This window comes from Rattus rattus, chromosome 10, assembly GCF_011064425.1.
Source record: "Rattus rattus isolate New Zealand chromosome 10, Rrattus_CSIRO_v1, whole genome shotgun sequence".
In the NCBI taxonomy this organism is placed as follows: domain Eukaryota; kingdom Metazoa; phylum Chordata; class Mammalia; order Rodentia; family Muridae; genus Rattus; species Rattus rattus.
Genome location: NC_046163.1, coordinates 92699877 through 92716866, shown reverse-complemented (window position 1 = coordinate 92716866; position 16990 = coordinate 92699877). Strand labels below are relative to the sequence as shown.

The window sequence follows — 16990 nt, the reverse complement described above, 5'->3', positions numbered from 1 at the left end:
ATGACTTTATGAAATTCATGGGCAAATGGGTGGAACTGGAAAATATCATCCTGAGTGTGGCAACCCAATCACAGAAAAACATACATGGTATGCAGTCATTGATAAGTGACTATTAGCCCAAATGCTTGAATTGCCCTAAATGCAGAGAACACATGAATCTCAAGAAGGATGATCAAAATGTGAATGCTTCACTCCTTCTTTAAAAGGGGAACAAGAATACCCTTGGCAGGGATAGGGAGGCAAAGTTTGAAACAGAGGCAGAAGGAACACCTATTCAGAGCCTTCCCCACATGTGGCCCATACATATGCAGCCACCCAATTAGACAAGATGTATGAAGGAAAGAAGTTCAGGACGACAGGAACTAGATGTAGATGTCTCCTGAGAGACACAACCAGAATACAGCAAATACATAGGCGAATGCCAGCAGCAAACCACTGAACTGAGAACGGGACCCTGTTGAAGGAATAAGAGAAAGGACTGGAAGAGCTTGAAGGGGCTCAAGGCCCCATATGAACAACAATGCCAACCAACCAGAACTTCCAGGGACTAAGCCACTACCCAACGACTATACATGGACTGACCCTGGGCTCCTACCTCATAGGTATTAATTAATAGCCTAGTAAGAGCATCAGTGGAAGGGGAAGCCCTTGATCCTTCCAAGACTGAACCCTCAGTGAACATGATTTTTGCGGGGAGGGCAGTTATGGGGCGAGGATGGGGAGAGGAACACCCATATAGAAGGGGATGTGGAGGGGTTAGGGGGATGTAGGCCTTGAAACCGGGAAAGGGAATGACAATCAAAATGTAAATAAGAAATACTCAAGTTAATAAAGAAAAAAAAAAGAAGGATGGATGCATCCAGATTGGTTGTCGTTCTTCTTGAGATTCATGTGGTCTGTGGATTGTATCTTGGATATTTGAACTTTTGGACTAATACCCACTTATCAGTGTGTGCTTACAATGTATATGTTGTTTTTGTTTGTTTGCTTTTTTATTTGGGGTTTTTTGTTTGTTTGTTTGTTTTCTTGTGATTGGGTTATCTCGCTTAGGATGATATATTCTATTTCCCTCAATTTGCCTATGAATTTCATGAATTCATTGTTTTTCATTGCTGAGTAGTACTTCATTGTTTAGATAAACCATATGTTCTGTATCCATTCTTCTGCTAAGTGCATCAGGGAACCTTTCTACTTCTGCCAATTATATATAACTATGAACATAGTGGAGCATGTGTCTTTGATGTATGTTAGAGAATCATTTGGGTATATGCCTAGGAGAGGTATAGCTGAGTCCTCAGGTAGTGGAATGTCCAATTTTCTGAGCAACATGCAGACTGATTTCCATAGAGGTTGTATCAGTTAGCAATCGCACCAACAGAGGAGGAGTGCTCCTCCTTTTCCACACCTTCTACAACATCTGTTGACACCTGAGTTTTTGATCTTAGCCATTCTGACTAGCATGTGGTGGAATCTCAGGGTTTTTTTTTTTTTTTTTGCATCTTCTTGATAACTAAGAATGTTGAACATTTCTTTAGGTACTTGTCAGACATTCGGTATTCTTCAGCTGAGAATTCTTTGTCCAGCTCTATACTTCAATTTTAAATAGGGCTATTTGGCTCTCTAGCATCTAACTTCTTGAGTTCTTTGCATATTTTGGATATTAGTCCTCTATTGGATGTAGAATTGGTAAAAATCTTTTTTTTCCAATCTGTTGTTTGCTGTTTTGTCCTAACCACAGTGTCCTTTGTCTTACAGAAGCTTTGCAATTTTATGAGGTCTCATTTTTGGATTCTTGATCTTAGAGCATAAGCCACTGGTGTTTTGTTCAGGAAATGTTCCCTAGTGCCCAAGTGTTAGAGGTTCTTCCCCACTTTTTTTTTTCTATTAGAGTGTATCTGCTTTTATGTGGCAGTTCTTGATCTTCTTGTACTTAAGCTTTGTACATGGTGATAAGAATGGATTGATTTGCATTCTTCTACATGCTGACCTCCAGCTCAACCAGCACCACTTGTTGAAAATGCTATCTTTTTTCCACTGGATTGTTTTAGCTCCTTTGTAAATGATAAAGCGACCGTAGGTGTGTGGATTCATTCCTGAATCTTCAATTCTATTCCACTGATCTTCCTGCCTGTCTCTGTACCAATAGCATACAGTTTTTATAACTGTTGTTCTGTAATATTTCTTGAGGTTGGGAATGGTGATTCCCCCAAAACTTCTTTTATGTTTGAGTATAGTTTTTGCTATCCTGGGTTTTTTCTTACTGCAAATGAATTTGTAAATTGTTCTTTATTTCTCTATAAAGAATTGAGTAGGGATTTTGAGGGAGATGTCATTGAATTTATAGATTACTTTTGGTAGCATTTCCATTTTTCCTTTATTTACCCTGCTAATCCATGAGCATGGAAGACCTTTCCATCTTCTGAGATCTTCTTCAATTTCTTTCTTCAGACATTTGAAGTTCTTGTCATACAGATCTTTCTCCTGCTTGGTTAGAGTTGCATTGAGGTATTTATGTTATTTGTGACTATTGTGAAGGGGGTCATCTTTGTTTTCAATAGTCTTTCAGTCTGCTCTCAGAAGGCCTCTCTCCATATAACCTCATGGGCATGATCAGTATCAAAGGCACACCAGCTATCTGTTTCTCTTGTTTATTTCTCAGTTCCTATGTCTTGGTGAGTTACCAGTTTAGCTTTCTGGGCAGACATTCTGGACAGTAAAGGCTCTGCCCATATGATCTCATTGTTTGAGACCATCATTGCCCATCATACCTCTGTCTACACTGAATGAGACTGTTGCCACTGGAGAACCATGTTACCTCTGCAAGGGGCATATCCTAAATATATGATCTGGCTCCCTGAATGTATGCCAAAATGTCTGATCAGTCATCCACATTGTGATCTGGGTCAGGCAGTAGGGAGCTGGGCAGCTGGGAAGTGAAAAGTTATCCTGGTGGATTTAAGAGGAGAGACTGGTAATAAGTCATTCTGTCATCATCCTTAACCAGGCAGCATTACTGGAATGATGTGTAAACAGGAGGACTAGCTTTACTCAATTGGGTCTAATTTCTCTGACAGGTAGGCCACTGACCAGTGAGAGGGCCAGACTCTCAGTATTTATCCCCTGGATCTAGGGAGGATACATGTATTTGGCAGAATAGGGCCTTTAAGAACCATTGATTTGATAATGCAAATTTCTTAGTGCCTCCTAGATGTCCTAAGTCTCTCTGGACATTTTTTGTTATTGTTGTTCCTGTTGCTACCATTTATAGACTGTTGAAGAGACCGTCTTCAGGATTCAGCAAGACAGAATGTTCAGGTCTATTATTTATCAAAAATGAAGTTGGTAGGTTTCTCCTCCACATTTAGGGTTACCCTAGGCTTGGGGAGGGGAACTGAACCTTGTTCCCCTTATTCTTTATCTTCCAAGGCCTAGCTTTGGATAGGCTTCTTCTTATGGGGCATTCCCTAGTCCAGTGGCCCTCTGTACAATAAGCACATTGGTTCTTTCTTCAGTGGGCGCATTCTCGATCCTTAAGGCTCCCCTTACCTCTTTCGTCAGAAGCCATCTGGTTTAGGCATGGCCTACGGTCTTCTGGATCTTATCCAGGTTGCAACTGTGTTGCCTCTGTTCTTTTATCTGCTTCAATTCTGTTACTATTATGACCACTAAGTCCCAGAGTCTTTTCTCCTAACCTCTCTCCCTGCCTAATATCATACACTTTGGCCAGATTGGTAGGCTGTCTTTCAGCCACTTTGAAACCTTACAGCAGTGTTTGCAGGTAAACCAAGAGCCTCCTTTTACCTTCAGTGATGTTAAACTTCCAATCTGGGTGAGTCAAAGCCCATGCCCACCACAGATCAATGCTAAGAATGTCTCCTGGCCCCATGTTCCCATGGTCCCCTGCTAGGTCTATCTTACCCACATTCCAGCCATGGATACAGACACAAGGCCTCTTCTCAGAACCAAATTTAAAGATGTGACACCACTCAGAGTTTAAGAACAGAGACCTCAATGCTACACACTAACCTCTGAATGAGACTGGGGTGCTGTACAACAAACCACTGTGGTGCACAGACTACATGGATAGAATTCATCTGTAGACAGACAGCAGGGATTTCTTAACATGGACACACACACACACACACACACACACACACACACACAGAGAGAGAGAGAGAGAGAGAGAGAGAGAGAGAGAGAGAGAGAGAGAGAGAGAGAGAAACCTAGACTGGATACAGCAGCATCAAGACCACCCAGATCAGTAGTCCCGAAAACCATGAGGAAATATCTGTCCAACACATCAAAATGTTCTGTCAAGAATGTGTTTGTGAACCCTGAGAGACCAATCAGGATCTGATCCAATACAATCATACCAGGGTCTTTATTTACAAGCTCAAGATTTGGCCTAACTCATTGCCAATCCACCAAAGAGTTTGGTGGAAAAAAGCTTTGAAAACACACTAGGACATGATTTTATAGGGAAAAGTGAATGAGTGGTGAGTGTTTCTAGCTTGTCAAGCATGTAATTGGGGTGTTACTGTGTCCTTTATCATAATTGGCTGGTGCTGGAAGACAAACCATAAACTTAGCTTCTGCATTCTTCCTCATTGGTGGTCATTATGCATGGGCAGGCTTATCATCTGGAGGTGCAGATTTTTTGGGGAATAATTTGAAAACTGGAGCAAAATGTTGTATTTGTTGGGAGAATAATCTGGAGATGTAAGTCTTGTTTGGGGGTAGCCTGGAAGCTGGACTTAGTTACAGACATATTTTAGTTTACATGAGTTTAAACATAAGTCAAGTTTTCAAGATGGAGTCAGAGCCCCCCAAAATTAGGCTCTTGAGTATTAAGTCTATATTTAAAAAACAATCAAAGAAAACAAATTCTTGAATTTATGGTTATGAAAGTGGATCCTATAGTGTAATGTTTCATTTGAGACCCTAGCAGCTGACTTAGAACTGGTAAAAAGCTCAGAATCCATATACTTAATTAAAAATTTGACCGACTCATCCATTTCCCAACCCTTACATCATGCTCTATTTTAACACAGAAATTCAAAAACTGCAAACATTGCTAGTTCCCAGAGAATCAGATGATAATACAGAGAGAGGGTTTGGTGTTATGATTAATCTTCCCAGCCATATGAGTAATTGCAAAGAATGGTTAAAAAGGGCTTAGGAAATAATTCTGTCAGCAAAGTTCTTGTCAGACAAGCATGAGAATCTGAATGTGGATCTTCAGCAACAACTTAGAAAACTAGATATCACTGGAGCAAGTGAGATAGTAAGGGTCCTGAGCTCACAAAACACTCTAACCAGTGCAAAAGCTCCTGGTCTAAAATTAAAATTGGAGAGTGATAAGGGAAGACGACCTACCTGTAGTCTCCAATGTTAACATGAATCAATATCTGAACATGTGCACAAGCACATAAGAATGGATTTGGCCATCTTCAAAATTATTAAGAAGCAGATCATGTGATATTTTTTTAAACACCCCTTACCCAGTGCTAGATGCAGCAGAATCAATGAAGACACATTACATCGTAATTCCCTAAGTGTTTGAAAGTATGCTCTCTTATATTCTCTTTTACAGAGATTTCAGCTCTTTTTGATTCTACCACCTCCATTACATACATGTTTCAAGAACCATACCCGGTGTCCAAGAACACAAGCACCTCATCTTCAGCAATCTACACAGATACAGTTCTGTCCAAGGAAACCCTTTTGCTGAGTTTTGTGACAGCACAAGCTCCAACCCTCTTGCTCTACCTCAATTTCTCTACTCCGAGTTTTCTGGCTCTTCTGCTCTCCAGGAATGGTGAGTGTTGGTGGAATGAAGCTACAAGGCCAGCTTTGCCTGAAGGGATAGTTCATGCTCTATAGTACCCTCCAGAGACTCATAGCTGGACAACCTCAGACTAACATTCCTTCTACTGCATCGTTATAAGTCATAATTGGTATTCTGGTCCAGTGTAAATTGGCCACTGAAGTCAAAACTCTTGTTTGCTTTGCAGTAATTATTTATTAATTTTTCCATGCTGAAATCTATTAAGTATAAGATCTCAATTTCAGGACATTTGCCACATGTATTCTGCCATTTTTGCTGGCATGCTCATCACTGGGGCCTAATAAAGCATAAGTATAAGCTGTATTTATAGATAAGCATTTCCAGGTCTTTGACAGAAATATATGAGAGCCATAACTCTGTTGCACTAGACCTCACTTTTGAGAATCAAGCTTTCCACTCAGAGACAGCAATTCTTTTTAAAATGATTGACTAGTTAACTGTGATATTTGAGACTCAGAAATGGTAAGACCTGGAGTATTTTGTGTGATCAAAAAGTACTACTGTTTCACAAGTACAATTTGTTTATTTCATTTCTTTCTTGCAAATATTATAATTATTTATGAAGATCCCACATTCTTGCAGCCCATTGTCCCATGACTTCACATACATAGATGAACTCAGGAGACTTTTGAAGGCTACAATTCATTGTTATCTGTGATTCTTTGCTGATGGCATTCTCAATAAACTTTAATTTGCAAAGATGGTCTTGCTTCTCAGTTGTCAAGGTATCAACTGTCATGGTAACATTACTGACTATGTGTATTCAAGAAATATTTTTGAATCAAACTTTAGAAAGAAGGTAGACCTAGTACATATAAGATGCTTGCAGAAAGGACAGAAATTATATCATATGAGAAATATTGATGACATTTATTCTAAGAACAAAATAGAGGGATGAAACAGAAAGTACAGGCAGATAGGAAAAGGGAGAGAAAAATGAGGAAAAGTAGAAAATGGAAGAGGAAGCTGAGGAGGAGGTAAAAGATGAAGAAGTAGAGGAAAAAGACAAAGAGGAACTGATTGTTTTTCAAACCCATGGGACATTTACTCACCAACTTATCACTACTTAAAATATTATGACCAAAGGTACCAACATATCAGGACCTCAGCTTTGCCATATCAAGCCTTTCTAGTGTATGAGGCTATCTTTAGATCCTTTGGCATAGACAGTTTGAGAAGGTACATAGAGCACAAATAGCTAGTCCATGGAACAACCAGGAATGTCTAGCAACCCTCAGCCCAGTAATCTTTCTTCTATCCTGCTTCACCTTCTCTTGCCGTGTTTGGACAATATAAAAATAATTATAGAGAGGATTCTTTTGGAAGTGTCTTTAGGGTTGGCCTTCATATACCAATATGAGTCAAAGTGTACCTCTGACAATATGACTGCCAAGAATACATGAAATGAAGAATAGGAATCACAGCATCTAATCACTTTAATGAACCAATACTTATACTGTGCTTAACTCACCTAAGAACTCTGGTTCCTCACTAGTATGAATGTACTTACTAGGGCAGGTTTGTACAGTTGTAGGAATGGAGGCATGAGGACATCAAAGTTCATACAATTACAATGAATAATAGAAAGGGACCTCAACTTCCCTCACTGAGCCCAGTATCATAGTCAGGTTTTGTTTTTCTTCTGGGAGAGTCTCACTGGTACTCATGTATGCTGCCTCTGAGTTCTGGGACTAAACATGTTCACCTTCACACCTGGCTGTTTTCTTAATCACAATAACTAAATGTAAAGTGATAATCCTTCAACCTTTGAAACACATAATTCTTTTAAAGAATTGACCATTCTTTAGTAGGGAATCATTCCTGAAATCTTCTCTGTAATATTTACTTGAGTTTTCCTTTCAAGATATTCTTACACTTCCTTTATTTAGATGTTGTACCTGATCTTATAGATATTTGCATTTAGAAACTCTTACTGAATTCAGGAAACTAGAAAGTGCAAAGGTACTGTTGTTGTTTTAGGGCTCAGATTACAGGATTACTGTGAAAACACAGGTGTGCAGAGTAGGTTCACAGGCTGACTCACAGAAGAACATTCTAATATAAAAAGGTTTTCTGTTAAAGATGTGTCTCTAATCCTAGAAGAAACTGAAATTTCCAGGTTCTTGTGTACTGGAGCAAAGCATTGAACCAGAGCACATGGATAGTGGTAGAAACAGACAGCTTATTAAGGAGAAAGCCAGTCCTGAACATGGCAGTAAGCTAGTGGGCCAGGCCAGGCTCAGGCTCAAATCCTTGGGCCCACAGTGGCAGATCCCTTTCTAGATCATTCCCAAAATTACTTTCCTTTTCCCAGGGACTTATTTTGTACTTATGTTTGATAAGTTGTAACCTTCAGAGGAGATGTTTCTTTGTCAACTGATTCTTTTTATATGGTAATGTTGATTCCCTGCCACTTACTCCTGCCTTCTCACCACAATTCCTCTCTAAGTTCCCCCATGCTGTGGGGCATCTGATAGTCCAGAAAATGCTTTATTTCATATCTGTGGTACTTCTGCCATCTTCTTATCCCTCAAAGACACAACTGAGGGACTATTCTTACTGTTTTGCAAACACTCATAGTAGTTACTGGTATGATAAATACAAAACACTGGGGAGACAAGCAAGAGTTGCTGCTGTAGCCAACTACATGAAAAGAGACAGATTGAGAAACTAACTAAATGTGCAAAAAGCAACTGACACAGAGTTGGAGTGAATAGATTTCTCAAGCCATCTAGCTAGGAAGAAGACTTTGATTGAAAACCCAGACCAGAATGGGTTTTAACACAAGAGACTGTATATTAAGAAAATAGGATCAGTTCCTCTTTTTTGAAGTTACATATTCTCAAAGGTTGAAGCAAGATAAAGATGTAAATAAAGTATAAAATGTAAATAAAAAATCCAATAAAAGAAAAATGTAAAAAAAAAATAATGGAAGTGTAATGAGAGTAGATGTTTACCTGGAAATCTCCTGTAATCAGGATCAACTCACACAGATTCCCGCAAAACTAACAGTTGTTTTTGAAAACATCATACCTTGTTCTGATTTTAAGACAACTTTAGCAGTCTGGTAGTGATGATAAGATCCCGGCTTAAAAGAAGTCCCATTTGTTCTCTCACAGGGATGCAAAACCCACTTCCAACCCTTCAGGATAAGAAGAAGCCAGGATGTAGGATTAGAATGATAAATTGTAAACACTCAGAGAAGTTCTCATCTTGTAAGTTTACTTTACATAGTTAATCAGGCCAGAGGCAAGAAGATGATTGTAAGTCAAAGGCATGTCTGTCAGCAGTTGCCTGGCAGCAATTGGGTTAGCAAGACTAAGGTTAGTCACTGACCTTCTTGTTGGTATTGATGTGTGCAATTATGGACTTGGACTTGCTCAGCCTAAGCTTCTGCTGTCACTTCAAATGAAATCAGGCCCTGGTGCTTCAATAGAAAAAACAATAGTTTCTGAGATGTAAGTGCTGTGTCTGTCTCTCTGTTTGTCTGTCTGTATCTGTGTATATGCCTGTCTTTCTGTATCTTTCTTTATACCCTTGATCTCTACATTCCAATTTAGATCTATATGTCTGCCTATAAGTGTGTGTGTGTGTGTGTGTGTGTGTGTGTGTGTGTGTGTGTACACATATGTAGAGGCTATAACACAACCTATAGTGTCATTCTCAGGAATGCCATCCATTTATTTGACAGATTGTCTCTCATTGGCTAGGAGATCAACAATTAAGATAGTCTGGTTGGCCTGGGAGATCCAAGATTCTGCCTGTCTCTACCTCCTCCTGGACGCTGAGGTTATAGGAACATACCAACACACCTGGCATCAAACTCAGGCGCTTATGCTTGCAAAGTAAGTGCTCTATCAACTGAGATATCAACACAATTCATATTTTACTGAATAATAATTCTCCCATCCTCATAATATAAAGATTTTCTTCAATATTGCTATTATAAATATTCTTGAAGCTCTTTCTAAGTCACAGGAATTATTTAGTATATCATAAACAAAGATAGGACTATGCATGCTGTTAAGAATTTACTTTGCAGTCAGAACCATATGTAAACACAAGCTTCCCACAGACATATGATTCATAGAGAGATAAAAGATAAAAAGAGTGATGTGTCCTCATAAAAACACCAAAATCACCTCAAAGAAGAGAGGAGATATTTTATTCTAGAGCCAGTAATGAGTGACCAAGGCTACAGTACTCAGAGTATTCAGAGACCAAAGATTTGAGTTAACTCAAATTTTATGTTCCATAAGGTAACACTTGATGAAGTTTTTTTTTTAAATGGTAACATGATTCAAGAAAATAATGAATTATGGCACTTGTAAATACATTTTTGGGATATATTATGTATGATGATTAAAGGAGATATATTAACTGAGGACATCCAATATTTTGGTTGGTGAGAGGTCATAACCTATTAAGTTAGTATATCCAAAAATTTTGATTTGTCAGTCATGAAGATGTTAACTCACACACAAAGATGGGCAAGTTATAGCTATTGAGTGTGTTAAAGATGGCCCATGACAAAGTGTACAAAGGTTCCAAAAGGGTACACTTCTTAATAAACTTTTTTATAGAAGAAAGGTTTATCGTTACAGAAAGTGCTTACCTCAAAGAAAAGAAAGTGCTTTGGAGATAGGCATATATACTAGTAGATAATACACTTCTTACAGCTAAAGGTCCCAGGTCAGAATCATATGTTCAAGCAGCTGGCAGAAGTGAACTCTGCAATTTATTGTTAGAGTTAGTAAATTTTAGACATCTCCTTATAAGTTTCTCCAGATGGCCTTAACTAAAATGAGAACAATCTAAGGTCTGTGTCCAGTCATTTAAAGAGCAACATCTTCCCTAAATTTCTACCTCTCTGGAAGAAAATAGTGTCACAAAATTGCAGTGGATTTGCTCTAGGAAGAGGGTAAGCCTCTTTCCTGGCATGTGAATGAACAAAGTCTTCTGAATGAACTTGGGCATGGACAGCAGTGGCTGAACTTAGTTTTAGTGATCCTCAGAGGTGAATTGATGTCTGTGGATTCTAGGGCTGTGTTTTCTAAAAGCCTCTGGGTCTTCTCTCTTTGCACTTTCCCAGTTTAAAGAAATTGTGCTATTGTGTTTTTCAAGCAAAGTTGTTTTCTTACCAATGCTGTAAGACTCTAATTATTATATTTCCTTGTGAAGCTCAGTGGTTTGAAAGGGGGTGGTCTGCTTGAGGAACCTGTTTTCTCATGTATTGATTAGGGATAATTGTGTTGGTGATGGTCTCCCAGCAGGTTCTTGAAATCTTGTTCATGATGGGTTTGGAGAACTCAGATGAATGTACCAAAGAACTGGCTTTGTGGTGGACCACCTGAATCTTTTTCTAATTTCAGAAGTGGAGAGATTGGGGGATTGCATGCTTAACTTTTGGACTAGACTTCTAAATAGAGGTGTAAGGATTTTCTTCAAACTTTTCTGTTTGAAGAAAAGTCTTTATCAGATAAAAGGCATGCTGTTATGCTCCTTGGAACACTTGACCCGTAAACACATCATAAGATAGAACAGAAGGTCCTAACTTGGACTTCTTCTGTCCACCAACTCCTCCTCCACCTCCACCTTCTCCTCCTCCTCCTCCTCCTTCTCCTCCTCCTCCTCCTTCTTCTTCAGTAGGTATGCCTTGAATGGTAATTAATTTCAATTGTAATTTCTTTAGATCCTCAGTACTTTGGCATGTAGATGTCTGTGTTCTCTTTTCTACCATCTGTAAATATGCTGTGCTCATCTCCTGTGACAGATCATTTTCTACTTTTGTTTGAGAATTCATGGAGTTGCTTTCTGGAAGAACAGTGTGTTTGTTTCCTGTACCCAACCTTATCCCTGGTGATACTATTCTTGGTCATCTGTGTTTGAGTGTTTCCAGGCCTTGTACTCAAGAGTATAAGATGAACACAAAAAGATTGCCAAATATTGAGGGAGACTAGAAAAATAAAGCAGTGATACAAAGTAAAAAGAAAGTCAAATGTAACAGAGGACCATGTAAATGAAGCTCCTCAAGCATCACTGGTTTCTCTCTGGAGTTTCTTTTTTGTAAGGTTTAACAAAAGGATAGGGTAGTTCCTAAGTGGCATAGTTTGGGGGTTCTATTTTGAATTTGATGCTTCTGTGTTAAATTATATAATCATTTTTTTCTACACTGCTTGTCACTTCCCATCGTGAATCTAATTTTAATAATATGCTTGCTTGGGTATATATAAGCATTAGATAGAAAATGCCAGGTTTTCCCTTCAAGTTTACTTGACAACAGAATTTTGACTTATCACACAAAAGCTCCAAACCAGTATAGACCAACTCTTTGAGTATGATTGAAGAGAATCTAAGTTTAATCTTCCTTAAGTTAAGGAAGCTTAGCCTATTGGTCAAAACAGGATATGCATGCAGAGGTATTCAGGTGGGGTCTAAAACTGCTCATTGATTGCTTTATGAACTTCTCAGGGTTGGGGGTGGGTGTAAATGAACCAGGCGGGTAATTTCTCAGGATTTGTTGCCATATGTAGTAATATTAGAAGAATGGTGTGCTTAGAGAAAGTCTCACCAGGTCTCTAGCTATGTTTTTTGTATGCTTTCCTCACTGCCTCACTTAGGAACCATTTCTTTTTTAAAAAGGGCTCAGTTTGAAATTATAGGTGAGAATGAAAGACAGTAAAATAAATAGTTCAATATTTCAGAAATGGGTTGTTAGCATAAATAAGAAACACTTTCACACAACTTCTTATATTTGGTAATTTTACTGTCACACACAGTTGAGCACAGTAATCTAGAGGGAAGATAACTTCGTCATTGATGTCGATTTTTGTCATACATATTGTAGAGCTCATAAAACAATCCATAGCTGTGAGAGGAGCCAGTACATTTGAACAGTTCTGGTCAAGCTCAGATGTTAGAGTAGAATAAAATATGGGTGAATCTTTTTGAACAAGTGATTTTAGTTAGAAGCCTTAACCATATTGTTGTTGTTCAGACAAACCATATATAAAAATACAGGGCCATATCTAAACACGGATAGATGTATAAATATATCAACTCTTCCATTTCTTACTTCTAAAACTTCATAAAGAAATTTTAGAAAGAACTTAAAACACTAAAATTTCAAAAGACAAAGAAAGATACCAAAAGACATATTAATGGGCCAGAAATGTCAGCACACTGTTGGAATTTTAATACTGGAGCACAGTTGGAGGATGAGGGTGGCTTCCCTTCTGAAAGTGAGCTCCGGGAAATATATTCAACTGTTATTGGTGGTCTCTGATGGGATGTTTAGAGATTATTGGCATAGTATTCAAAATTTTGAAGTCATGCACACAAGTAGCAAAGTAGGAATTATTTAAAGGAATGTAATAAAAACAAAGTGAAATTAAAACCTGTTATCATATGAGAGAAGAGTGGGATTGAATGAGATACATTCAATAAGCCCTAGTTACTGTCTAAGGCTTCTTTTTTGCTGAGGAGGAGAAAGAGGAGGAAGAGGAGGAGGAGGAGGGGGGGGATGAGGAGGAGAAGAAGAAGGAGGAGGAGAAAAAATGTTTGCTAGGGCATATGAGTTATTTTCTATTTTTATTGATAGACTTGGTTTATGTAAGCCTCTATTCACTGCACATATTCTTCTTCATTATCCATATAATTTTTAGTCATATACATACCCTTGATGCTTAGGTATAAAATAATAAATAAGGAATTTTCCCTGAAATTACCTTGCCTTGATATGCATGCGTCTAAATCCTGCATAGTTTGATTCTGTGAACTCACCTTATCTCTGGGATATGCTTCAGAATGTGTTTGGCTTCACAAGGGCAAACACTGAAGAATTTCTGAGAGCTCCATTATTTCATAAGGTGTGTGCACTGAGCTCTATGCAAGTAGAAGCCAAGCTTCCACTACATACATTGTGGCAAGGGTTGCACATAGCTTATTTCCAGCATATCTGAGACTTACCTGCCTTACTACAGTTGCTTATAATGGGGTTGCTCTGCTAACTCTAGACACTGGTCTTGAACATTGAATGAGGAAAATCAGGTTGTGTTTATATAGGAAAATGTTGAATCTCAGTCAGGCAAAAAGATAGGAAGTTAGTTCAGGAATTTATACAGCAGGTTCTTTCTCACTTTTAACTTATACTTAACATTTGGAATATAGAAACTGAACAGATTTTTCAGAGGTGAAGTATCAGTATAGATGCAGTACTAAACAGACATGAAATACACTCTGCACAATGAATTCTGGAAACCGATCCTGATTTTACCAACTTTCCTTCTTCAATACAGGAAAAGAGAAAATTGTTTTACAGAAGGAGATGCAACAGTATAAAAAATATACATGATGTCTAGGTCTTTAGAAATATCCCCATTGAAAATCCGTCTATCATCTAATTGCCAACCAATGGTATCATGAATAAGCTCAGTCTACATTTTGAAATTTACATATGATTTGTAGTACTTCATTCATCTGTATAAACATGAACCAAATTTTTCTGTGTGTATAAAACTTCAAAGATAAATAATCAAGATATTCATAAACATAGGAATAAAGTAGCTTTCAGAAAACCAACGAGATTATCTTCAGAGGGAATAGAGAGATGACTCAGTAAAGTTCTTGCATAAGAAGAAGGAACAGAACTCTGTACTTGCCCATGTAGTATGACTGTAACCACAGTGCTGGGAATTAGAGATAAGTGGATTTCAAGAGATAAATGACCAACTAGTTTTGCCATTTGATGGACACTACGAATAGAGAGGCCGTGTCTAGAAACAGATAAGGTAGATGGAAATGGAGGAAGACATTTACTTCAACCATCCCTTATATGCAAGTATATGTGTATATACACATATAAAAATGTTCAATACCTACATTAACATCTACATCCAACATCCAACATCATTATAGAAATAGGAAACCATATAAATCCATGAGATAAAATGACATTTCTTTGAAAAGAAAATCAGAGATATTAAGAAAGAAGTCTTAGCAGTTTGATAGAAGATACTTTGAAGTTTATGAAGCTAAAAATAGAACCTGAAACAGAAATGACAAGGTGGACAGGCAGGGTGTATGAGGAGATAATACAGGAACAAAAAAGATATTATAAGTTCAAAACGGGTTTTCTAATTGTTGTGGTGAATTTTGACTACATCACTTTGGCTCCCAGCAGATCTCATGAGTGTACCTATCTAGGAGATATCTTTGAATGACAGACACACATACATTAGCTTATATTCAAATTCCTTGGCTACCTCAATGGTTGGGTACTCGTAAACCTACCCTGCTATCCCAAGCCCAATCTTGGCCATTTTCCTGAAACCTCACATGGCTGGTTGGATTTATCTCCTGCTGCTATGGCATCCTATCCTTCCCTCCATGAATGTCTCCCATTCCTCTCTGAGTCCTTGCCCACCCAACTGTGTCCTGCCCTCTGCTCAGGCATTAGCTATTGGTATCTATATTGTTCAATCAAAAACCAATTGGGGAAAAGGACATGTATCATTTGAGTATGCAGATTCCTGATTGAATCAAAACATTAGAACCAATCTCCAACATCTAATATCTTAAGCAATGTTAATGAAGATCAGATATGAAAGAAGGTATTTTAAAACATATGACTGAAAATATTTTGTGAAATTAAAAATAGAAAAGAAAATGAAAGGTTTTCTAATGCAGCTCACAGGTAGAAGTATAACACAACACATCCAGGAAAAGTTCAGAGCCTAGAATCAATAATTAGGAGTCAAACTAGGACTGAACGTCTTAAAGGAAACTTGTGCTTTGGAGATGGTTGAAGAACTGTCTCCACAATTCTGAGTTAAAGTGTTTTTCAATCTAAAATTATAGATTTCATTAAATAATCAGCCAAATATGGCATTGCCATTTGAGCCTTCTTAAGGATATTTATTGGGAGGTTTGATCATGTATGTGATGTTTAAACAAAATTAGCATCTTAAAACAGCAAACATCATGTTCACATCAATGTGGAAGCATCTGGGATTGGTTTAGATGGGAAATACTAGCTGTGATCTCCAGAGAGATCAGACTCTCATCCTGAGCTCTTGGAATACGAAATGTCCCAGAGTTTGCCTCTAAGGTCTTTCCTGTGACTGCTCACAGAAACATGCAGCATTCTGCTTTTTAATACTGTTCATCAGAAATGGCAGCTATGTTCCCTAGGGGAAAGCAGTAGAGGGAAACACTAAATAGAAATGGAAGGCATTTATTATGATAGAATAACACAAGGACTGAACATCAGGACACAAGAATTATCAAAAACTGCCATAGAAGAAGCGTGCTGTCATGCCATATAGAAAGGGTTAGGGGGATGACTTACTAGTCGCCAACAAATGTCAAAGAACTGGGCAAATCCTATCAATAAGGAAGTAGACAGACAAATCTCTGTAGCTATCACTAGCCAGATACACTAATTGGTAAATTCCCAGCAAGTGAAACCTCTGAGTATGTGTCTGACTGTCTCTCTTTGTGTCTGTCATTGTGTTTGTGTGATGTATGTGTATATACATGTAGATATTTGAGGGTACATACACATGTATGTGAAAACCAGAAGACAATCTCAGGTGTTCTTCCTCAGAAGCTGTCTTCCTTAATTTCTATGAACTGCTTGTTTGCTAATCATAAATTTTCTGATTTGGTAGTTAGTTGGCTAGCTAGCCTGAGAGATCAGATTGTCTCTCTCAAGTCAGGACTGGGATTAGCAGTAGGTACTATAAGACCCAGGTGTTCTACACAGGTTCTGGGGATTGGACCTAAGTCATCAAGCTAGATGAAAATATCTTACTGACTAAGCCATACCCTTGACTCTTAAATAACACCCTTTCCAGTCATCTCTGTTCTAGATAACTTTATTTTAGAATTGAATTGTCACCACAATGTTTAGGAAGCTTTTCAATCTGTATATGTGTACATTATAAATTCTGACCAAGTGGTCTTTTAAAATTTTAAATATATTGAGGCCACTCCTTTCCCACCATTCCATAATATTTCTGGTTCAATCTCAAAATTGCCCCCTTCCCTTTCCCAGATTCTTTCATTTGACTTCTAGGTTTTAGCCTTCACATACCTATTTATATCTGGTAACTGCATTGAGTCATTTCTACAGTTGTGTCA

At 38.1% G+C, this 16990-nt stretch overlaps 1 protein-coding gene across 1 annotated transcript in view; it reads left to right on the top strand.

Moving 5' to 3' along the window:
- Positions 1-16990, top strand: part of LOC116911743 (contactin-associated protein like 5-3) — an 820968-nt gene that overhangs the window by 734673 nt on the left and 69305 nt on the right. The window contains exon 19 of the mRNA XM_032915729.1: positions 5594-5818. Within this exon, the coding sequence (XP_032771620.1) occupies positions 5594-5818 (225 nt within the window). The remainder of the gene's footprint in view (positions 1-5593; positions 5819-16990) is intronic.